Genomic DNA, 18,141 nt, shown 5'->3' on the forward strand with positions numbered 1-18,141 from the left:
GCTCACTGAGTACAAGGGCGTTCAAGAAGAACCTGGCAACTCAGGTCAAAGGCTAGCCGCCTTCTCAAATACCTGCAGTTTAGCCCCCAATGTCATCAAATATAACAGATTAACAATTTATAAGCAAGTGCTTACTCCTGTTGGGCATGAATTAGTGCTTCACTCTGAAATTTAAGGGTTAACAGCCCTTAGGTTTAGCTCCTCGTTTAAGAATTCTAGAATAATGTGAAACTTAAACAAGACTTACTATTCCAAGTACATACAATTTGTTTTAAAGCGGTCACAATCTTAACTTCTAAAAATGTAAAAGAATAAAAACTTATAAAGAAGAAAATAATAATTACCCACATTCCCACTGTCAATGATTACATGTAATCAAAACTTTACACTCACATTTTAACTTGGTCCTAATTTTATTAGCAGTTTTCTTGATTTCTTTGTTCAGATCTTCAAGATCTTCTTTTATTTCTACAAAATTAAAAAAAAAAAGACGTGAGTTATAATATTCAACGTCAATGTTCAACAAACTTAAACAGAACAGTACTCTTGGTAAATAGTCGAGTTTGTTTGTTTGTTGAGAAAAACTACTGATCACCCCAGTGGTTCTCAAAGTGTGGGTCCTGGACCAGCAGCTTCCATTATCAGGTGGGCATTTAGGAGAAATGCAAATTCTTGGACCCCACCCCTGACCTACTCACAGGAAACTTCACTAGATGGGCCAGGACTGTGACTTAACAAACCCTCCAGGCGGCTCTGGTGCACACCTGTTTGAGGATACCTGGTTTATACCAATTAATTGATGAAATAGTTCCCTGAACCCAGTGCTAACACCTAGACCTGATAAAGGAAAGCAGAAGGGCTTCCCTGGTGGCGCAGTGGTTGAGAGTCCGCCTGCCGATGCAGGGGACACGGGTTCGTGCCCCAGTCCGGGAAGATCCCACATGCTGTGGAGCGGCTGGGCCTGTGAGCCATGGCCGCTGAGCCTGCGCGTCCGGAGCCTGTGCTCCGCAACGGGAGAGGCCACAACAGTGAGAGGCCTGCGTACTACCAAAAAAAAAAAAAAAAAAAAAAAAAAAGGAAAGCAGAAATTTAACCATATTCTGGGAGAAAAAAAGCCTCCACGTGTTTGATTTCTTTCCTGCTGTCCTCTCTCATCAAAGTGGGCTCCTGGCGAAAGCGCAGGTTCCTGCACTGGGGGAAGGCTGAACTCACACCCCCAGAGGCCCCGCCACAGCATGTGGGGAAGGAGGGTCGGGGAAGGGGTCCAAGGGGGAAGTTCACGTGGAGCAGGAGGGTCTGCGCAGGGTCTACCCAGCTGAGGACATGATACACCAGAGTCAGGGGGACATCCGGGGACGCTGACCAGCCACAGACACACAACTGAGGACTGAGAGTGTAGGGGGACATTCCAAAGCAGGGCTCACCTCTCTGGATAAGAAAGCCCCAGGGTTGGTGGTCACTCAGGACGGATTACTGGACCTTCCTGCTAACACAGGTGCACAAAGGCTCAACTCAAGCATTAATCAGAGAAATACAAGAGGCGTTACCACACTTAACCCTTCAAGCTATAGAAGCTGGCCATGAGGTTATACTTGATAAAGGCAGGATTTCAAATCACTGAAAAGAAGGGCAATATTGGGAACTTCCTCTTCCAGTGGACGAGGTCATTCCTACTGGTCCTCCTGCTGAGAACCATCAGAAGAGCTGGGCGTCATAAACCTATAAAGGCAGGAAAGATGATTCAAAAGAAGGAAACCTAGAGAAATGAGCCCAGCAATTGGAGCTGCTTGAACCCAGAGGCAGCGGAGGCCTTGAGAAGCCGAGAAAAAGCTGAGCTGAAGCTAAAGACCACATGCTGGAGAAAGGGGAGCCAGGTCCAGAATGCTGGTGCCCACGGCCAACCACCAGAAATGTTTAAAAATCATCTCTTAAAAAAGAAACTACCGGGGCTTCCCTGGTGGCGCAGTGGTTGGGAGTCCGCCTGCCGATGCAGGGGACGCGGGTTCGTGCCCCGGTCCGGGAGGATCCCACATGCCGTGGAGCGGCTGGGCCCGTGAGCCGTGGCCGCTGAGCCTGCGCGTCCAGAGCCTGTGCCCCGCAACGGGAGAGGCCACAACGGTGAGAGGCTCGCATACCACAAAAATAAAGAAAGAAAGAAAGAAAGAAAGAAAGAAAGAAAGAAAGAAAGAAAGAAAGAAACTACTATCGAGAGCAACACCCAGCTCTACCCACCACCAGTCCCTCCCATCAGGAAACTTGCACAAGACTCTTGGATAGCCTCATCCACCAGAGGGCAGACAGTAGAAGCAAGAAGAACTACAATCCTGCAGCCTGTGGAACAAAAATCACATTCACAGAAAGACAGACAAGATGAAGAGGCAGAGGGGTATGTACCAGACGAAGGAACAAGATAAAACCCCAGAAAAACAACTAAATGAAATGGAGATAGGCAACCTTCCAGACAAAGAATTCAGAGTAATGATAGTGAAGATGATCCAGGACCTCAGGAAAAGAATGGAGGCAAAGATCGAGAAGATGCAAGAAATGTTTAACAAAGACCTAGAAGAATTAAACAACAAACACCTAGAAGAATTAAAGAACAAACAAACAGAGATGAACAATACAATAACCGAAATGAAAACTACACTAGAAGGAATCAGTAGCAGAATAACTGAGGCAGAAGAACCGATAAGTGACCTGGAAGACAGAATGGTAGAATTCACTGCTGCAGAGCAGAATAAAGAAAAAAGAATGAAAAGAAATGAGGACTGCCTAAGAGACCTCTGGGACAACATTAGATGCAACAACATTCACATTATAGGGATCCCAGAAGGAGAAGAGAGAGAGAAAGGACCTGAGAAAATATGTGAAGAGATTATAGTTGAAAACTTCCCTAACATGGGAAAGGAAATAGCCACCTAAGTCCAGGAAGCAAAGAGAATCCCATACTGGATAAACCCAAGGAGAAACACGCCAAGACACATAGTAATCAAATTGGCAAAAATTAAAGACAAAGAAAAATTACTGAAAGCAGCAAGGGAAAACCAACAGATAACACACAAGGGAACTCCCATAAGGTTAACAGCTGATTTCTCAGCAGAAACTCTACAAGCCAGAAGGCAGTGGCATGATATATCTAAAGTGATGAAAGGGAAGAACCTACAACCAAGATGACTCTACCCAGCAAGGATCTCATTCACATTCGACGGAAAAATCAGAATCTTTACAGACAGACAAAAGCTAAGAGAATTCAGCACCATCAAACCAGCTCTACAACAAATGCTAAAGGAACTTCTCTAAGTGAGAAACACAAGAGAAGAAAAGGACCTACAAAAACAAACCCATAACTAAGAAAATGGTAATAGAAACATACATATCGATAATTACCTTAAATGTGAATGGACTAAATGCTCCAACCAAAAGACACAGGCTCGCTGAATGGATACAAAAACAAGACCCATCTATATGTTGTCTACAAGAGACCCACTTCAGACCTAGGGATACATATAGACTGAAAGTGAGGGGGTGGAAAAAGATATTCCATGCAAATGGAAATCAAAAGAAAGCTGGAGTAGCAATGCTCATATCAGATAAAGTGGACTTTAAAATAAAGAATGTTACAAGAGACAAGGAAGGACACTACATAATGATCAAAGGATCAATCCAAGGAGAAGATATAACAATTATAAATATATATGCACCCAACATAAGAGCACCTCAAGACATAAGGCAACTGCTAACAGCTATAAAAGAGGAAATCAACAGTAACACAATAATAGTGGGGGACTTTAGCACCTCACTTACACCAATGGACAGATCATCCAAACAGAAAATTAATGAGGAAACACAAGCTTTAGATGACACAATAGACCAGATAGATTTAATTGATGTTTATGGGACATTCCATCCAAAAACAGCAGATTACACTTTCTTCTCAAGTGCACACAGAAGATTCTTCAGGATAGATCACATCTTGGGTCACAAATCAAGCCTCAGTAAATTTAAGAAAATTGAAATCATATCAAGCATCTTTTCTGACCACAATGCTATGAGATTAGAAATCAATTACATGGAAAAAAACGTTAAGAAACACAAACACATGGAGGCTAAACAATACGTTACTGAATAACCAAGGGATCACTGAAGAAATCAAGGAGGAAATCAGAAAATACCTTGAGACAAATGACAGCGAAAAAACGATGATCCAAAACCTATGGGATACAGCAAAAGCAATTCTAAGAGGGAAGTTTATAGCAACACGAGCCTACCTCAGGAAACAAGAAAAATCTCAGAAAAAAAATCTAACCTTATACCTAAAGGAACTAGAGAAAGAAGAACAAAAAAACCCCCACAAAATTAGCAGAAAGAAAGAAATCATAAAGGTCAGAGCAGAAGTAAATGAAATAGAAACCAAGAAAACAATAGCAAAGATCAATAAAACTAAAAGCTGAGTCTTTAAGAAGATAAACAGAATTGATAGACCATTAGCCAGACTCATCAAGAAAAAGAGGGAGAGGACTCAAATCAAGAAAATTAGAAATGAAAAAGAAGTTACAACAGACACTGCAGAAACACAAAGCATCCTAAGAGACTACAAGCAACTCTATGCCAATAAAATGGACAACCTGGAAGAGGTGGAAACATTCTTAGGACGGGATAACCTTCCAAGACTGAACCAGGTAGAAATAGAAAATATTAACAGACCAATCACAAGCACTGAAATTGAAACTGTGATTAAATACCGTCCAACAAACAAACAAAGCTCTCAGGACCAGAGAGCTTCACAGGCGAATTCTATCAAACATTTAGAGAAGAGCTAACACCCATCCGTCTCAAACTCCTCTAAAGAATTGCAGAGGAAGGAACACTCACAAACTCATTCTACCAGGCCACCATCACCCTGATACCAAAACTAGATAAAGATACTACAAAAAAGGAAAATTACACACCAATATCACTAATGAATATAGATGCAAAAATCCTCAACAAAATACTAGCAAACAGAATCCAACAACACCTTAAAAGGATCATACACCATGATCAAGTGGGTTTTATCCCAGGGACACAAGGATTCTTCAATATACACAAATCAATCAACGTGATACACCATATTAACAAAATGAAGAATAAAAACCATATGATCATCTGAATAGATGCAGAAAAAGCTTTTGACAACATTCAACACCGATTTATGATAAAAACTCTCTAGAAAGTAGGCATAGAGGGAACCTACCTCAACATAATAAAGGCCATATACAACAAACCCACAGCAAACATCATTCTCAATGGTGAAAAACTGAAAGCATTTCCTCTAAGATCAGGAACAAGACAAGGATGTCCACTCTCACCACTATTTATTCAACATAGTTTTGGAAGTCTTAGCCACAGAAATCAGAGAAGACAAAAATAAATAAATAAAAGGAATCCAAATTGGAAAAGAAAAAGTAAAACTGTCACTGTTTGCAGATGACATGATACTATACATAGAGAAACCTAAAGATGCCACCAGAATACTACTAGAGCTAAGCAATGAATTTGGTAAAGTAGCAGGATACAAAATTAATGCACAGAACTCTCCTGTATCCCTATACGCTAATGATGAAAAATCTGGAAGAGAAATTAAGGAAACACTCCCATTTACCATTGTAACAAAAAGAATAAAATACCTAGGAATAAACCTACCTAGGGAGACAAAAGACCTGTATGAAGAAAACTATAAGACAAGACATTGATGAAAGAAATTAAAGATGATACAAACAGATGGAGAGATATACCATGTTCTTGGATTGGAAGAAGCAATATTGTGAAAATGACTATACTACCCAAAGCAATCTACAGATTCAATGCAATCCCTATCAAATTACTAGAGGCACTTTTTACAGAACTAGAACAAAAAAAATCTTAAAATTTTTATGGACACAGAAAAGACCCCAAATAGCCAAAGCGGTCTTAAAGGAAAAAAAAAGGAGCTGGAGGAATCAGACTCCCTGACTTCAGACTACACTACAAAGCTACAGTAATCAAGACAGTATGGTACTGGCACAAAAACAGAAATATAGATCAATGGAACAGGATACAAAGCCCAGAGATAAACCCACGCACCTATGGTCAACTAATCTATGACAAAGGAGGTAAGAATATATAATGGCAAAAAGACAGTCTCTTCAATAAGTGGTGCTGGCAACACTGGACAGCTACATGTCAAAGAATGAAATTAGAACACTCCCTAACACCATACACAAAAATAAACTCAAAATGGATTAGAGAACTAAATGTAAGACTGGACACTATAAAACTCTTAGAGAAAAACACAGGAACAACACTCTTTGACATAAATCACAGCAAGATCTTTTCTGATCCACCTCCTAGAGTAATGGAAATAAAAACAAAAATAAACAAATGGGACCTAATGAAATGTAAAAGCTTTTGCAAAGCAAACTACAAACAAGACAAAAAGACAACCCTCAGAATGAGAGAAAATATTTGCAAGCGAATTAACAAAGGATTCATCTCCAAAATGTATAAACAGCTCATGCAGCTCAATATTAAAAAAACAAACAACCCAATCCAAAAATGGGCAGAAGACCTAAACAGACATTTCTCCAAAGACATACAGATGGTCGAGAAGCACGTGAAAAGCTGCTCAACATCACTAATCATTAGATAAATGCAAATCAAAACTACAATGAGGTGTCACCTCACACCAGTTAGAATGGGAATCGTCAGAAAATCTACAAACAACAAATGGTGGAGAGGGTGTGCAGAAAAGGGAACCCTCTTGCCCTGTTGGTGGGAATGTAAATTCATACAGCCACTATGGAGAACAGTATGGAGGTTCCTTAAAAAACTAAAGACAGAATAACCATATGACCCAGCAATCCCACTATTGGGCATATACCCTGAGAAAACCATAATTCAAAAAGACACATGCACCCCAATGTTCACTGCAGCACTATTTACAATACCCAGGTCATGGAAGCAACCTAAATGCCCATCAACAGACGAATGGATAAAAAAGATGTGGTACATATATACAATGGAATATCAGCCATAAAAACGAACGAAATTGGGTCATTTGTAGAGATGTGGATGGATCTAGGGACTGTCATACAGAGTGAAGTAAGTCAGAAAGAGAAAAACAAATATCGTATATTAACGCATACATGTGAACTTAGAAAAATGGTACAGATGAACTGGTCTGCAGGACAGAAATAGAGACACAGATGCAGAGAACAAATGTATGGACACCAAGGGGGGAAATGGAGGAGGGGGGTGTTGGTGGGGTGAGTTGGGCAATTGGGACTGACATGTATACACTAATGTGTGTATGAAATGGATGACTAATAAGAACCAGCTGTATAAAAACATAAATAAAATAAAATTCAAAAATTCAAAAAAAAGAAAATACTATCCTAGGACTCATACTATGGCCACAAGCCTTCGTATACCAAGCCCAGTTCTCAATCAAAAATAACCAGGAAAACAAAGACAAAATAACACCCAAGAAAAATGACAGAGTGGTCTTAATGGAGTTATCAGACACAGACATTAAAATAATTATGTGCAAAGAGGTAAAACACAAGAGTGAGAATTTTATCAGGAAACAGGACATGAGAAAAAGGAGCCCAATGAAATTCTAGGACTGAAAACTATTTTAACCAAAAATAACTCCAGGGGTGAAGAGAGATTCAGGAGAAAAATTGGAAAGATTTCAAAATAAAATATAGCAAGCCAGAGTAATGGAGAATAGAGAACAGAGAGCAAGAGGTGTAAAGGACACAGTGAACAGGTCTAAAACACATATAATTCAAGTCTCAAAACAAAAATGACAGAAAATGGAGCAAAGGTGATTTATGAAGAGAAAACAGCCAAGATTTTTCCAAAACTGCCAGAAAACATCAACCCGAAGATTCAAGAAGTCGTATAAGAAACAGGATAAATAAAAAGAAATCTACATTTGGAAACATGAAAGTAAAATTGATAAACCCAAAAGACTAAAAATCAAATATCTTAAAAGCTACAATTAGACAGCTGACTTTAAAAAAAAAGACATTGAAAATGTATCTTCAAAACCTTCAAGGTGGTGAAAGAAAACAACTTGCTAACCGGACTCCTACACTCACGGGAAATACCCTTGAAGAGTGAAATCAAGCAAGGGTAATTTCAGACAACAGCATACCCCTACTAAAAGAAAGAACAGTAGTTTCTAAAAAGAAAACAAAATGATCTCGGATGAAAGTTTTAAGATACAGAAAAATGAGTAGCACTGGTATAGTATGAATGTGGGTAGATCCAAATATATATTAATTGTATAAAATAATAGAAAATATATGGACTTCCCTGGTGGCGCAGTGGTTAAGAGTCTGCCTGCCAATGCAGGGGACATGGGTTTGAACCCTGGTCCGGGAAGATCCCACATGCCGTGGAGCAACTAAGCCCATGCGTCACAACTACTGAGCCTGTGCTCTGGAGCCCGTGCTCTGCAACAAGAGAAGCCACTGCAATGAGAAGCCCGCGCAGCGCAATAAAGAGTAGCCCCCGCTCGCCGCAACTAGAGAAAGCCCACACGCAGCAGCGAAGACCCAACGCAGCCAAAATTTTAAAAATCAACTAATGAACTAATTTAAAAATATATATATATAAAATATAAATATATGTTATTTTTATCTACTACATATATGATGGTAACAGCAATAAGGAAGGACAGGGTTAAAGGTTCCTAAAGTCCTCCTATTACTTGTAAGTAGTAAAAATGCAGATTTATATTAGATTTCAACAAGTCAAGAATGCATACTGTGATCTACAGGACAACTACTAAAACAGTAGTAAATAGAATATAGAAGCAAGCTAATGGGGAAGGGTAAAATTCTTAAAAACGAATCCAAAAGGCAGCATTAAAAGAGAGAAAAGGGGGCTTCCCTGGTGGCGCAGTGGTTGAGAATCCGCCTGCCGATGCAGGGGATACGGGTTCGCGCCCCGGTCCGGGAAGATCCCACATGCCGCGGAGCGGCTGGGCCCGTGAGCCATGGCCGCTGGGCCTGCGCATCCGGAGCCTGTGCCCCGCAACGGGAGAGGCCACAACAGTGAGAGGCCCGCATACCACAAAAAAAAAATAAAATAAAATTAAATTAAATTAAATTAAAAAAAAATAAAAAAAAAAGAGAGAAAAGGTAACATAGCACAGGCAAGAAAAATAAAAAGGCAAAGAAGATCATGAATGTTAGCCCCAATATATCAATAATTTCAGGAAACAGACTACAAGAGCTAATTACAGACCAAAAAATGATCAAAAGGGACAGAAAGACAAAACCCAACCATATTTTATTTACAAGAGAGATGAGAGAAACATCTAACATACAAGGATATAGAAAGATGAAAAGAAAAATGATGGGAAAATAGATAGCTCACACACACTAGTCAGAGAATCCGGTCGAGCTTTGTCGATATCAGGCAAGTGGACAGGAAGGCACATAGCATCACCAGAGGTGAGAGGGACCCTTCCTGTGGGAAAAGGTTCAATTCACCACCGAGACAGGACAATTCTAAAGGCATCTGTGGGACTTCCCTGGTGGTGCAGTGGTTAAGACTCTGCACTCCCAATGCAGGGGGCCCAGGTTCGATCCCTGGTCAGGGAACTAGATCCCACCTCCCGCGATTAAAAGATCCCACACAGAGCAACGGAGATCCCGCATGCTGCAACTAAGACCCGGTGCAGGCAAATAAATAAATAAAAATAAAGGCATTTGTGTCTAGGCTTTATCTGCCTAGGTGTCTGGATCGGACCCTGGAAAGAGGGGAAAACAGCTATAAAGGATATCAACAAGATGATTTTTGACTGAGACTATGGACTGTGGATTAGACAGCGTTTGTATCAACATCAAATGTTCTGAATTAGATAATCACAAGAGAATCTCCTCCTTAGGAGATCAACACTGGCGTACTTAGGAGTGGATGGTCACAAGGCCTGCAACTCACTCTAAAATGAGTCAGCAAAAATAACGTGTGTGTGTGTATGCGTGTGTATATATACATGTGCAATGTGTGTGTACACGCACACATATGCATACACATATATACACAAAGAGAAAGAAATCAAACGTGGCGAAATGTTAACAATTGGTGAATCTCGGTGAAGGGAACGTCAGTTTTCACTGTACCGTAATTGCAACGTCCCCATAAATTAGAAAACTTTCAAACTAAAAATGTGAAAAGAACATTTAATGGGACGAGTCCCTTGATGTAGCATGATGTTCCCAGGAATGCTGGTCCGAGAGGTGAGCTGACGAGTACTCAAGGACACACAGGTAGGCGAGGATGCCCGGGGCGGAGGGGTCTGTAACCGTGAACACCCCCCCCCCCCCCCCGCCCGCTAGGTGGGCCTGTGGCCTCGCCCGGTGCTTCTCGGGCAGCGGTTCAGGACAGCAGCGGGGACGGCAGAGCTGGCTGAGTCTCAGGGCGCTCCCTCTCCAACGCCCAACATCCTCAGCTCTCAGACACACCCGAGGGGAGCTCCGGCCTCGCAAAGCCAGCGCAAGGCATGAACGGGCCTCCACCTGTCCAGTGTTCAGCCTGGCCCCTGCTGCTCCGCACAGCAGCAAGTCTGAGTTACGAATCATATGTGACACTACCACGACCATGCGAGGTCCCTGCAATAGCCATGACACACTGGGAGCAAGCGACCTGTAAACAGTAAAAGGCACGCTGCCATCCGGCCCCAGGCCATCCCGCTCCCGCAGAGACCACCAGGCAGCAGGCAGGCAGCCGTTAGGAAAAGGGGCCTGGAGCGCTCTGTCCGTCAGCAAAAGAGGCGCGCTGTAAGACAACAGGCACTGGGCGCTCCAAACTCTACACTTTTTAAAGATTTTTTTTTCTTCTGATGTGGATCATCTTTAAAGTCTTTACTGAATTTGTTACAATTTTGCTTCTTTTTAGGTTTTGGTTTTTCGGCTGAGAGGCATGTGGGATCCTAGCTCCCTGACCAGGGATCAAACCCGTACCCACGACATCGGAAGGCGAAGTTCTAACCACTTTACGCCAGGAAAGTCCCGTACACTTCTTTAAAAGTGTATGTTTTATACATATTTTTTTGCTAGAAAAATATTTACCGAAACTTTAATGGTGTTTATCACCAAGGGACAGGTTATGAGTGTTGGTTTTTTTTCTTCCTTTCTGCTTTCTTCCAAAATGCCCACGATAAAGCACGTAAAACAGGTTAAGTTTAAAAGACGAAGAGGATGGGGGCGGGGCGGCCAGTCAGCAGGGTTGGACGCTAAGGAGGGAGGACAAGGACCAGGGCTGCGGCTGCCGGCAGGACCTGCAGCGCAGCCGGGGTGAGGGGGGGCCCGCGAGACGCCTCTCGGGAAGGAACAGCCGCCACGGGGCGAGGCAGGGCTGCGGGCGCGCTTGCACGGGCAGACGGGCGGCCTTCCGGTCCAGGAGCCCGGACAGAAGTACAGCAAGAGGCGGCTCAAGGCCACGTACCACAGTTGCCCTTAAAAAGGAGACACACGCCTCTCACGCGGAAACAGAAGGAAGGACGGGGTGGAAACAAGGTGATGAGGAGGAAACACGCTGACGACAGCAGCAGTCGGCATTTACACGGAACGTGGCGCGCTCTGTCCGAGGTTAGCAGTGAATTCACGGTGGAACTGGGGTTTGAACCCACCGCTCACCGGAGAAGAGGCTTTCTACACTCAGTGGTGACCACACAGTTCTCAAGCGAGTCTGAAACGTGTGCTCCAGCAGAAAAGCACAAAACGCACAGGAGGAGGAGGATTTAGAGACGGGAGGCAACCGGATGTGACCGTGGTAGCTCAGACAGAGACGAGAGAGGCCAGCCCAGGAGAGTGACAATGCAGATGGAAAAGAAGGGCAGATAAAACGCTAGCAACAGGTTGTGACGATCTGGGAGGCCCACACCCAAAACATGGGATGAAAAGAAGGAACTACAAGACATGTTACTGATGAGTGAAATCCCCTCCGTTCTCTGATGGTGATGCCAGCCATAACACTATCACCAGCAAGACCCAGAAAGTTGAATAACACACATTTCAGGCTCCCACCAGGTGGGTCCATGTTTTGGAGGGCCTGAAACTTACACATTTTCAGTGGCCCTGTTAAAAAAAGAAAGTACAGAAATGTAAAGTCAATAAAGAAAAGTGAGAGTAAAGGGACCCTCTGTTAGCTTCTCAGGCAAATCCTTCTCTGGGTTCTTGTCACTGAGGTTAATGAAACGACCTGTCCGACCAGCAAGCCCTGCATCTGGAGCAGAAGCCAACGGGCTGGGGCCCGGCCACGGGGCGGCGCCACCCGGTGGCCACTGTGCTCTGGAACCCCTTCTGCGGGCCCACCCAGGAGCCCAGGCAGGGAGGGCACCCAGGAGTCGGAGCTCCACCTTGCCTCTCCCCACCCGCCAGGACAAAGGGCTGGGGGGACAGCAGCCCACTACCCACTGCCCCACCCTGGGCACTTCCTAGGGCCCAGCATCATGGGCAGGAGTAACCGCGTTGCTCTTCACAGAGACCAACTCAGGGAGCAGCGAGACATCCCTTCTTACGTTCTGGTTCACACCCTGCTGTGAAACAGAGACAGGAAGCCCCAGTCTTACTCAGCGCCCAAAGGGACCACTGCGAAGCATGAAGAGCCCTAACTTCACTCCAACGTTGTGGTAGCTGCTGTTACTCGGCAGCAAAAGTTTTTTGGAGGCAAAGTTCTCCAAAGAAAAAAATACAGTAGTATGTATTCAAATTCAACTTCCCCAAGAATTAAGCAAGATGTTAACAGGTGTTACACAAAAAGTTCTGTGAGCAAATACATTTGTGAAACACTCCACTAAGCAAAGGTTTCTTCATTGCAGGACTTCTCAGAGCCTTTATTACTCTGTAACCTTCCAAGTGGGGATGTGGTGTGAAGAGGACTCCGACTGCATCTGGCCACAGAAGTCTTGTTTCCTATACTAGCTGTTGAGATTCACGCTCCAGAAACACACTTTGGAAAACATCCTTCTAAATCGTAAGACAGGGCATCTACAGACGCCCAGAGCATTATTTTACAAGACACGCAAAATCTTCAAAATGAGTTTTTTCAATTTAATACCAAGTTATTTTTTCAATGTAAGGCCACACCAAATAACCTAACAAAGTTGCTTTCAACTTTCCTCTGAGATTGAGAAGAAGCGTGTTCCCATCACCAGTTCTATTCAATGCTGTACAGAAAGTCAGTGAAATAAGTCAACTGAAAGTAAAAAGCATAAGAACTGAGGGACAACCGTGATCATTCACAGGTGTCACGACTGGGTGCAGAAGAAACCTCACAGAATCCACAAGCAAATTAGTAAAATGAATTCAGTAATTAGGCGAGATAATGGGATACAAGGTCAACATACAAAACCCACTGTATTTCCACATATGGAAACAAGTAGAAAACAAAATTTACAGCAGACACTGTTCGCATTAAAATAGAAAGCATCACCTACCACGAAAGGTGTGTGAGACCTCTACAGAGAACCCTACAGAACAGCACTGAGAGCAATTACAGAAGATGTAAGTAAAGGGAAGGACCATTTTCACGAATTGAAAGACTCGGTATTGTGAAGATATCAATTATCCCCCCAAATGATGTATGGATTCCAATTTGCAGCCTCTAGCTTATCCAGATGCATCTTACCTTTCAAGTTTTCAAAATTTGTCACTGCAGATCAAGGAAACACTTCCTTATAACTAACAACGCCCTGATGTTCAGTCAACGTCAAATCACTTGCTCACATGCTGCCCTCAACAGACACTACGAACAGCACACTCCACACAAAAGCCTTTGCTGAAGACTTAAAATCACTTTGGTCTGTTCATCTTTACACCTGCTCTAACAAGTATTGTTTTCCAAATCAACCTCTCATTAACTTTCACCTAAACACAAAATTCTATCCCTCCTGCTTAACTGTGGACATAATACGGATCTAAGGCCCAGTCACGGACGTGACCCCGAAGCTCTGCGAGGCCACGTCCATGTATGCTCGTGGATATCACACATCAGTGGCCCTCACCCCGGCTGAACACCAGATCCCGCAGAAGCTGTAGAGAACCACACCGACGCCTTGGCTCATCGAGACCAGAGGCACGAGAAGCCCAAGGGGTGGCCCACCCGCCTCCGGCACTTTTCACAAGCTCCCAGCTCAGTCTCACGTGTTTCCAGGCTAAGGCCTGTGCTATGGACAGCAAGAGGGACAGGCACACAGAAAGACAGACAGACACACTTCTTTTTAAAACCAACAACTTACTTCCTTCTGGGTTTGGTGCAGAAAGAATGATGCTGTGGTTTTTCTTTACTTCTTCAACATACTGAGCTATTTTAGCTATACTGTTTCTGATCTCCTCAACCTAGGAGAGACACAGAAAGTCATCACCACTGCGGCAAATTCACATTTGCTACCACTTTCCATTACCTAAAAAGAGAAGGATAAAAGAGGAAAATAAGTGAATAATTACCACATAAAGAAACAACCACCTTTTCCCATTCATTTGATTTAAAAAATAAAGGGAAATGTGCCATATTACAATATCTACCTTTACGGCTAAGGCAATATCAGCCACCAGGAAAACCTTGCTGGTTGTAGGAAGTTTTACAATCAAGACCCAGTATTACCACAGGTGACGGCAGCCAGAAGCATCGACTGCCAACGCCAGGCCTCCGTGCAGTCACGGAGGGAGCTCACCCTGCGGAAGAGGCCGACCGTCATATTCTCACGTGGGGAGGTACGGACAGCTGACAAGACCAAGCCGTCCTAGTCATTATTTTTTGCCTCTGATAGTCTAAATTATTCACTACTTGTTTCAAAATGTAACATATTCATTAGCAAGATCTGTCCAGATGGATTCATAACAAGTGTGGCAGGCTGAATACTGTCCCCCAAAATGTCCAGGTCCTAGTCCCTGGGACCTTGGATGGTTTCCTTATATGGCAAAGGGAACTGCAGATGTGACTGAAACAAAGGGTCTTGGGATGGGGAGATCCAACCCCAGACCCCCCGGTGGGCCCGCAGTATGGCCCCAAGTGTACTTGTAAGAGGGAGGCGGATGGAGATGGGGCGACAGAAGGCGGTCACGCAACACTAGTTAGGCACAATGGTCTGCTGCCGGCCTGGCAGGCGGAGGGGCTCCAGGGGTGCAGCTCAAGAGGTGGGGGAGGCAGGGCAGCGGGCTCTGCCCGGAGCCTCTGGGGCGCGCGGTCCTGCTGGCAGTGGGGCTTCATCCCGGTGGGACCAGCCTGGAATTCCGGCTTCCAGAGAGGAAGACGGTAAATGTGTGCTGTTTTAAGCCACTCAGTTTGTGCGGCCCTAGGAAACCAAGCACAACTTCTCTATTTGAAAGATGAGGAAAACCCTGACGCCCAGCAACAGGGCACTTGTTAGGTTACATTACGGAACTCTAACAAAAGATATGAAACATCTCCAGGATGTACGACCAAGTGAAAAACACGCTGGAAAAAAAAAAAATACCCACAAGGTGCTGAACAGTACGTATACATGTTAGCAACGATGCAAGAAAGGGGTCAAAATAAGCAGAGATTAACTTGGAGATGTTAACATTTACATGAAGAAACACTTGGATGTCTAAATAAGAAACTAAGAAAAGGGTCACCTTCCGAGGGGAGAGGTGAGAAAACCAGCAGGTGAAGAGAGGAGTGGAGGCGAGGCTTCTCGTGCGAGGGCATCCTCTCCCATCATCCTGATTTCTGAGCAACGGGGACGCACGTCCCAGTGGGGAGGTGAGATGCCCGCGTGAAGAGCCCTACGGACTAGAGCGGCTCTCGCGGGTTTGGTCTCAGGGCCTCTTTAATCCTGAAAGTTACGGAAGACCCCAAAGAGCCTTGGCTCATGCAGGCTGTAGCTCGCTTCGGATAATTCCCAAAGTGGAGAAACAGCTTCGACATGTATTAATTCACTGAAGACAGTTAATTACAAGGGCACCACATGCCGTGGTGGACATCCACATCCTCATCCTCAGAATGTCACCTTACGGGGCAAAAGGCGCCTTGCAGGTGTGATGAGTTAAAAGTCGAGATGGGAGATGACCCTGGATTATCTGGGTTGTTCCAGTGTAACCACAAGAGTCCTTATAAAACAGAAGCCAACAGGACCAAACTTAGAAAAAAGCGACGTGACAGTAGAAGCAGAGGCTGCAGTGAGGTGCCTGACGCTGGGGGAAAGGGCCCCGAGCCAAGGACGCAGGTGCCCCCAGAAGCTGGAGAAGGAAGGACGCAGCCTCTCCCGGCCCAGCCTGCAGGAGGGCGTGGCCCTGCCGGCACCCTGACGGGAGCCCTAGTGGCTCGGTTCAGCTTCGGACCTCTGCAGCTGTCAGGCTATAAGTGTATGTTGGGTTTAGCCACTACGGTTGTGGTAATTTGTTTCAGCAGCAGCAGGAAATTAAAACACATGTTAATACCACTAACCTATTTTTATGGAAAAAGCAGAATTTCGCCCCACACACAAATCGGTGAAAAGTACGAGCAGTGATCTACATTTTTCTGCAAATCTGATTTCTCGCTTAACGGAAGGCATCTTGGTTCTGATACCTGCTTCTGTGTTTAGCCTGTTGCCGTATCGCACGCTTGATGCAGCCTCTGGGAAACTCCCCCACTGTCCATTCGTGACAGAGTGAGCGGAAAGAGGTGAACATCTTGGTATTTTTCTGAAGATCGTTATCAGTCACACGAGCTCATCGGAAGGGCCTTAGGGACCCCAGGGACACTGGGTCCAAGCCCCACAGCACATTTTGAAAACCAAAGTTTTAGAGGAGAGTTGAACACAGAATTCTGCTTGCATACAGCAGTGAACAGCTATTTCATTAGGCCTGGGTGTTATTTCCATTTATTTACAGTCAATTTCTACAGAACTTCATATACTTCACACGCTTATAATTTAATTAATCATGTAAAAACAGTACACAGAATTAAAACGGAATCTTAAAATCTTTGCTACTCTATCGTGCAGGTTTTAGTGCGCGGATCTACATCTCAACGAGCCATCGCTAAAGCAGCATTTCTGAAGTAAGTTCAGTAGCACGCATCTGCCACAAAGGAGGAGAGACACTGTTTTGCCTCGTGGAGGGGTCTGCAGTACACATGCCACCGGTATCTGTGCAGCAGAAGTCCCAGCACGGTCCGAAAAGAAAACTGCCGGGCCACCGGCTCGGGACCGGGAGGGAAGCGCCACCGTCGCCGTGGCGCCAGGTCCCTTTACACCTACAAAGCACACCACGCAGGGCCCCCCGCCCCTCCGTCAACTACAAATCCTCTTGGCGGAGGCAAGGCTCCCCCGCCGCTCATTACAGCGCGCCACGTTAGTCTTCGCCAAACGCTGGCCACACGCAAAATTCCTACCTTTTGCAACGTTCTGTGTGATACGTAAGATCTGAATGCCATTTTCTAAGGAAAAGTTTGTATTAACAAACATCATTTGCTTCTCTGTCTGTCTAAGAAGTCATTTCACGGAAATTAACTGTAAAATAAATCAACCATTTAACAAATGAAACTGGAACTTATGTTACAATCGATGACTCTCAAGCCTCCCTAACACGACTCATCCGTTTTTGTCTGCATCTCTGAGACACCCACAGCCAAAATGCATTAGCGCTAAGTTACTACAGCTTAATGACTCTGAGTGATTTATATAATTCTTCTATAAAATACAAGAACAACATTTAATGCTGGGCGATTCTTAAAATAAGAAATATGTTTTTCCGGAGAACTGGTATGGAAGAATTAAGCATCTAGGTAAAGGGGGTAAAATCAGAGAAGTAATGATTTTACAAAGCGGGTAGGTAAGCTAAAGACGTAAAAAGAGTCTCATTTCCAAAGCGAAATCTGGAAATCCACCATCTTAACTGTTTTGTACCTTAAAGTAAGTTCCTGTAGCTAATGATTTAATTTCATGTTTTTTCCATTAGGTAAGATTAAGAACTAACATAAATGCTTGAAACCCAATGAACAGGTTGTTACACTAGGTATTCAATAAATTCTGACTGGATCTGGAAAACGGATAACTTCTTAGATAACTTCTAAGATATTTTTTTATTAACATATTACATATTTTCAAATCCACGTATTGATAGACCGGTTTAGATTGTCAACAGATTTGAGTTAACT

General features: G+C 43.9%; 1 protein-coding gene across 4 annotated transcripts in view; it reads right to left on the reverse strand.

Annotated features, from left to right (window-relative positions):
- The window catches only part of STX2 (syntaxin 2), a 43,542-nt gene that overhangs the window by 12,493 nt on the left and 12,908 nt on the right, over positions 1-18,141 (reverse strand). For all 4 annotated transcript variants that reach the window (XM_059040039.2, XM_059040038.2, XM_067014796.1 and 1 more), the window contains exons 3-4: positions 14,276-14,375; positions 394-468 (exon numbers count right to left, since the gene is read on the reverse strand). In XM_059040039.2, coding sequence (XP_058896022.1) covers positions 394-468; positions 14,276-14,375 — 175 coding nt within the window. The remainder of the gene's footprint in view (positions 1-393; positions 469-14,275; positions 14,376-18,141) is intronic.

This window comes from Kogia breviceps, chromosome 15 (genome assembly GCF_026419965.1).
Source record: "Kogia breviceps isolate mKogBre1 chromosome 15, mKogBre1 haplotype 1, whole genome shotgun sequence".
NCBI classification, from domain to species: Eukaryota; Metazoa; Chordata; class Mammalia; order Artiodactyla; family Physeteridae; genus Kogia; species Kogia breviceps.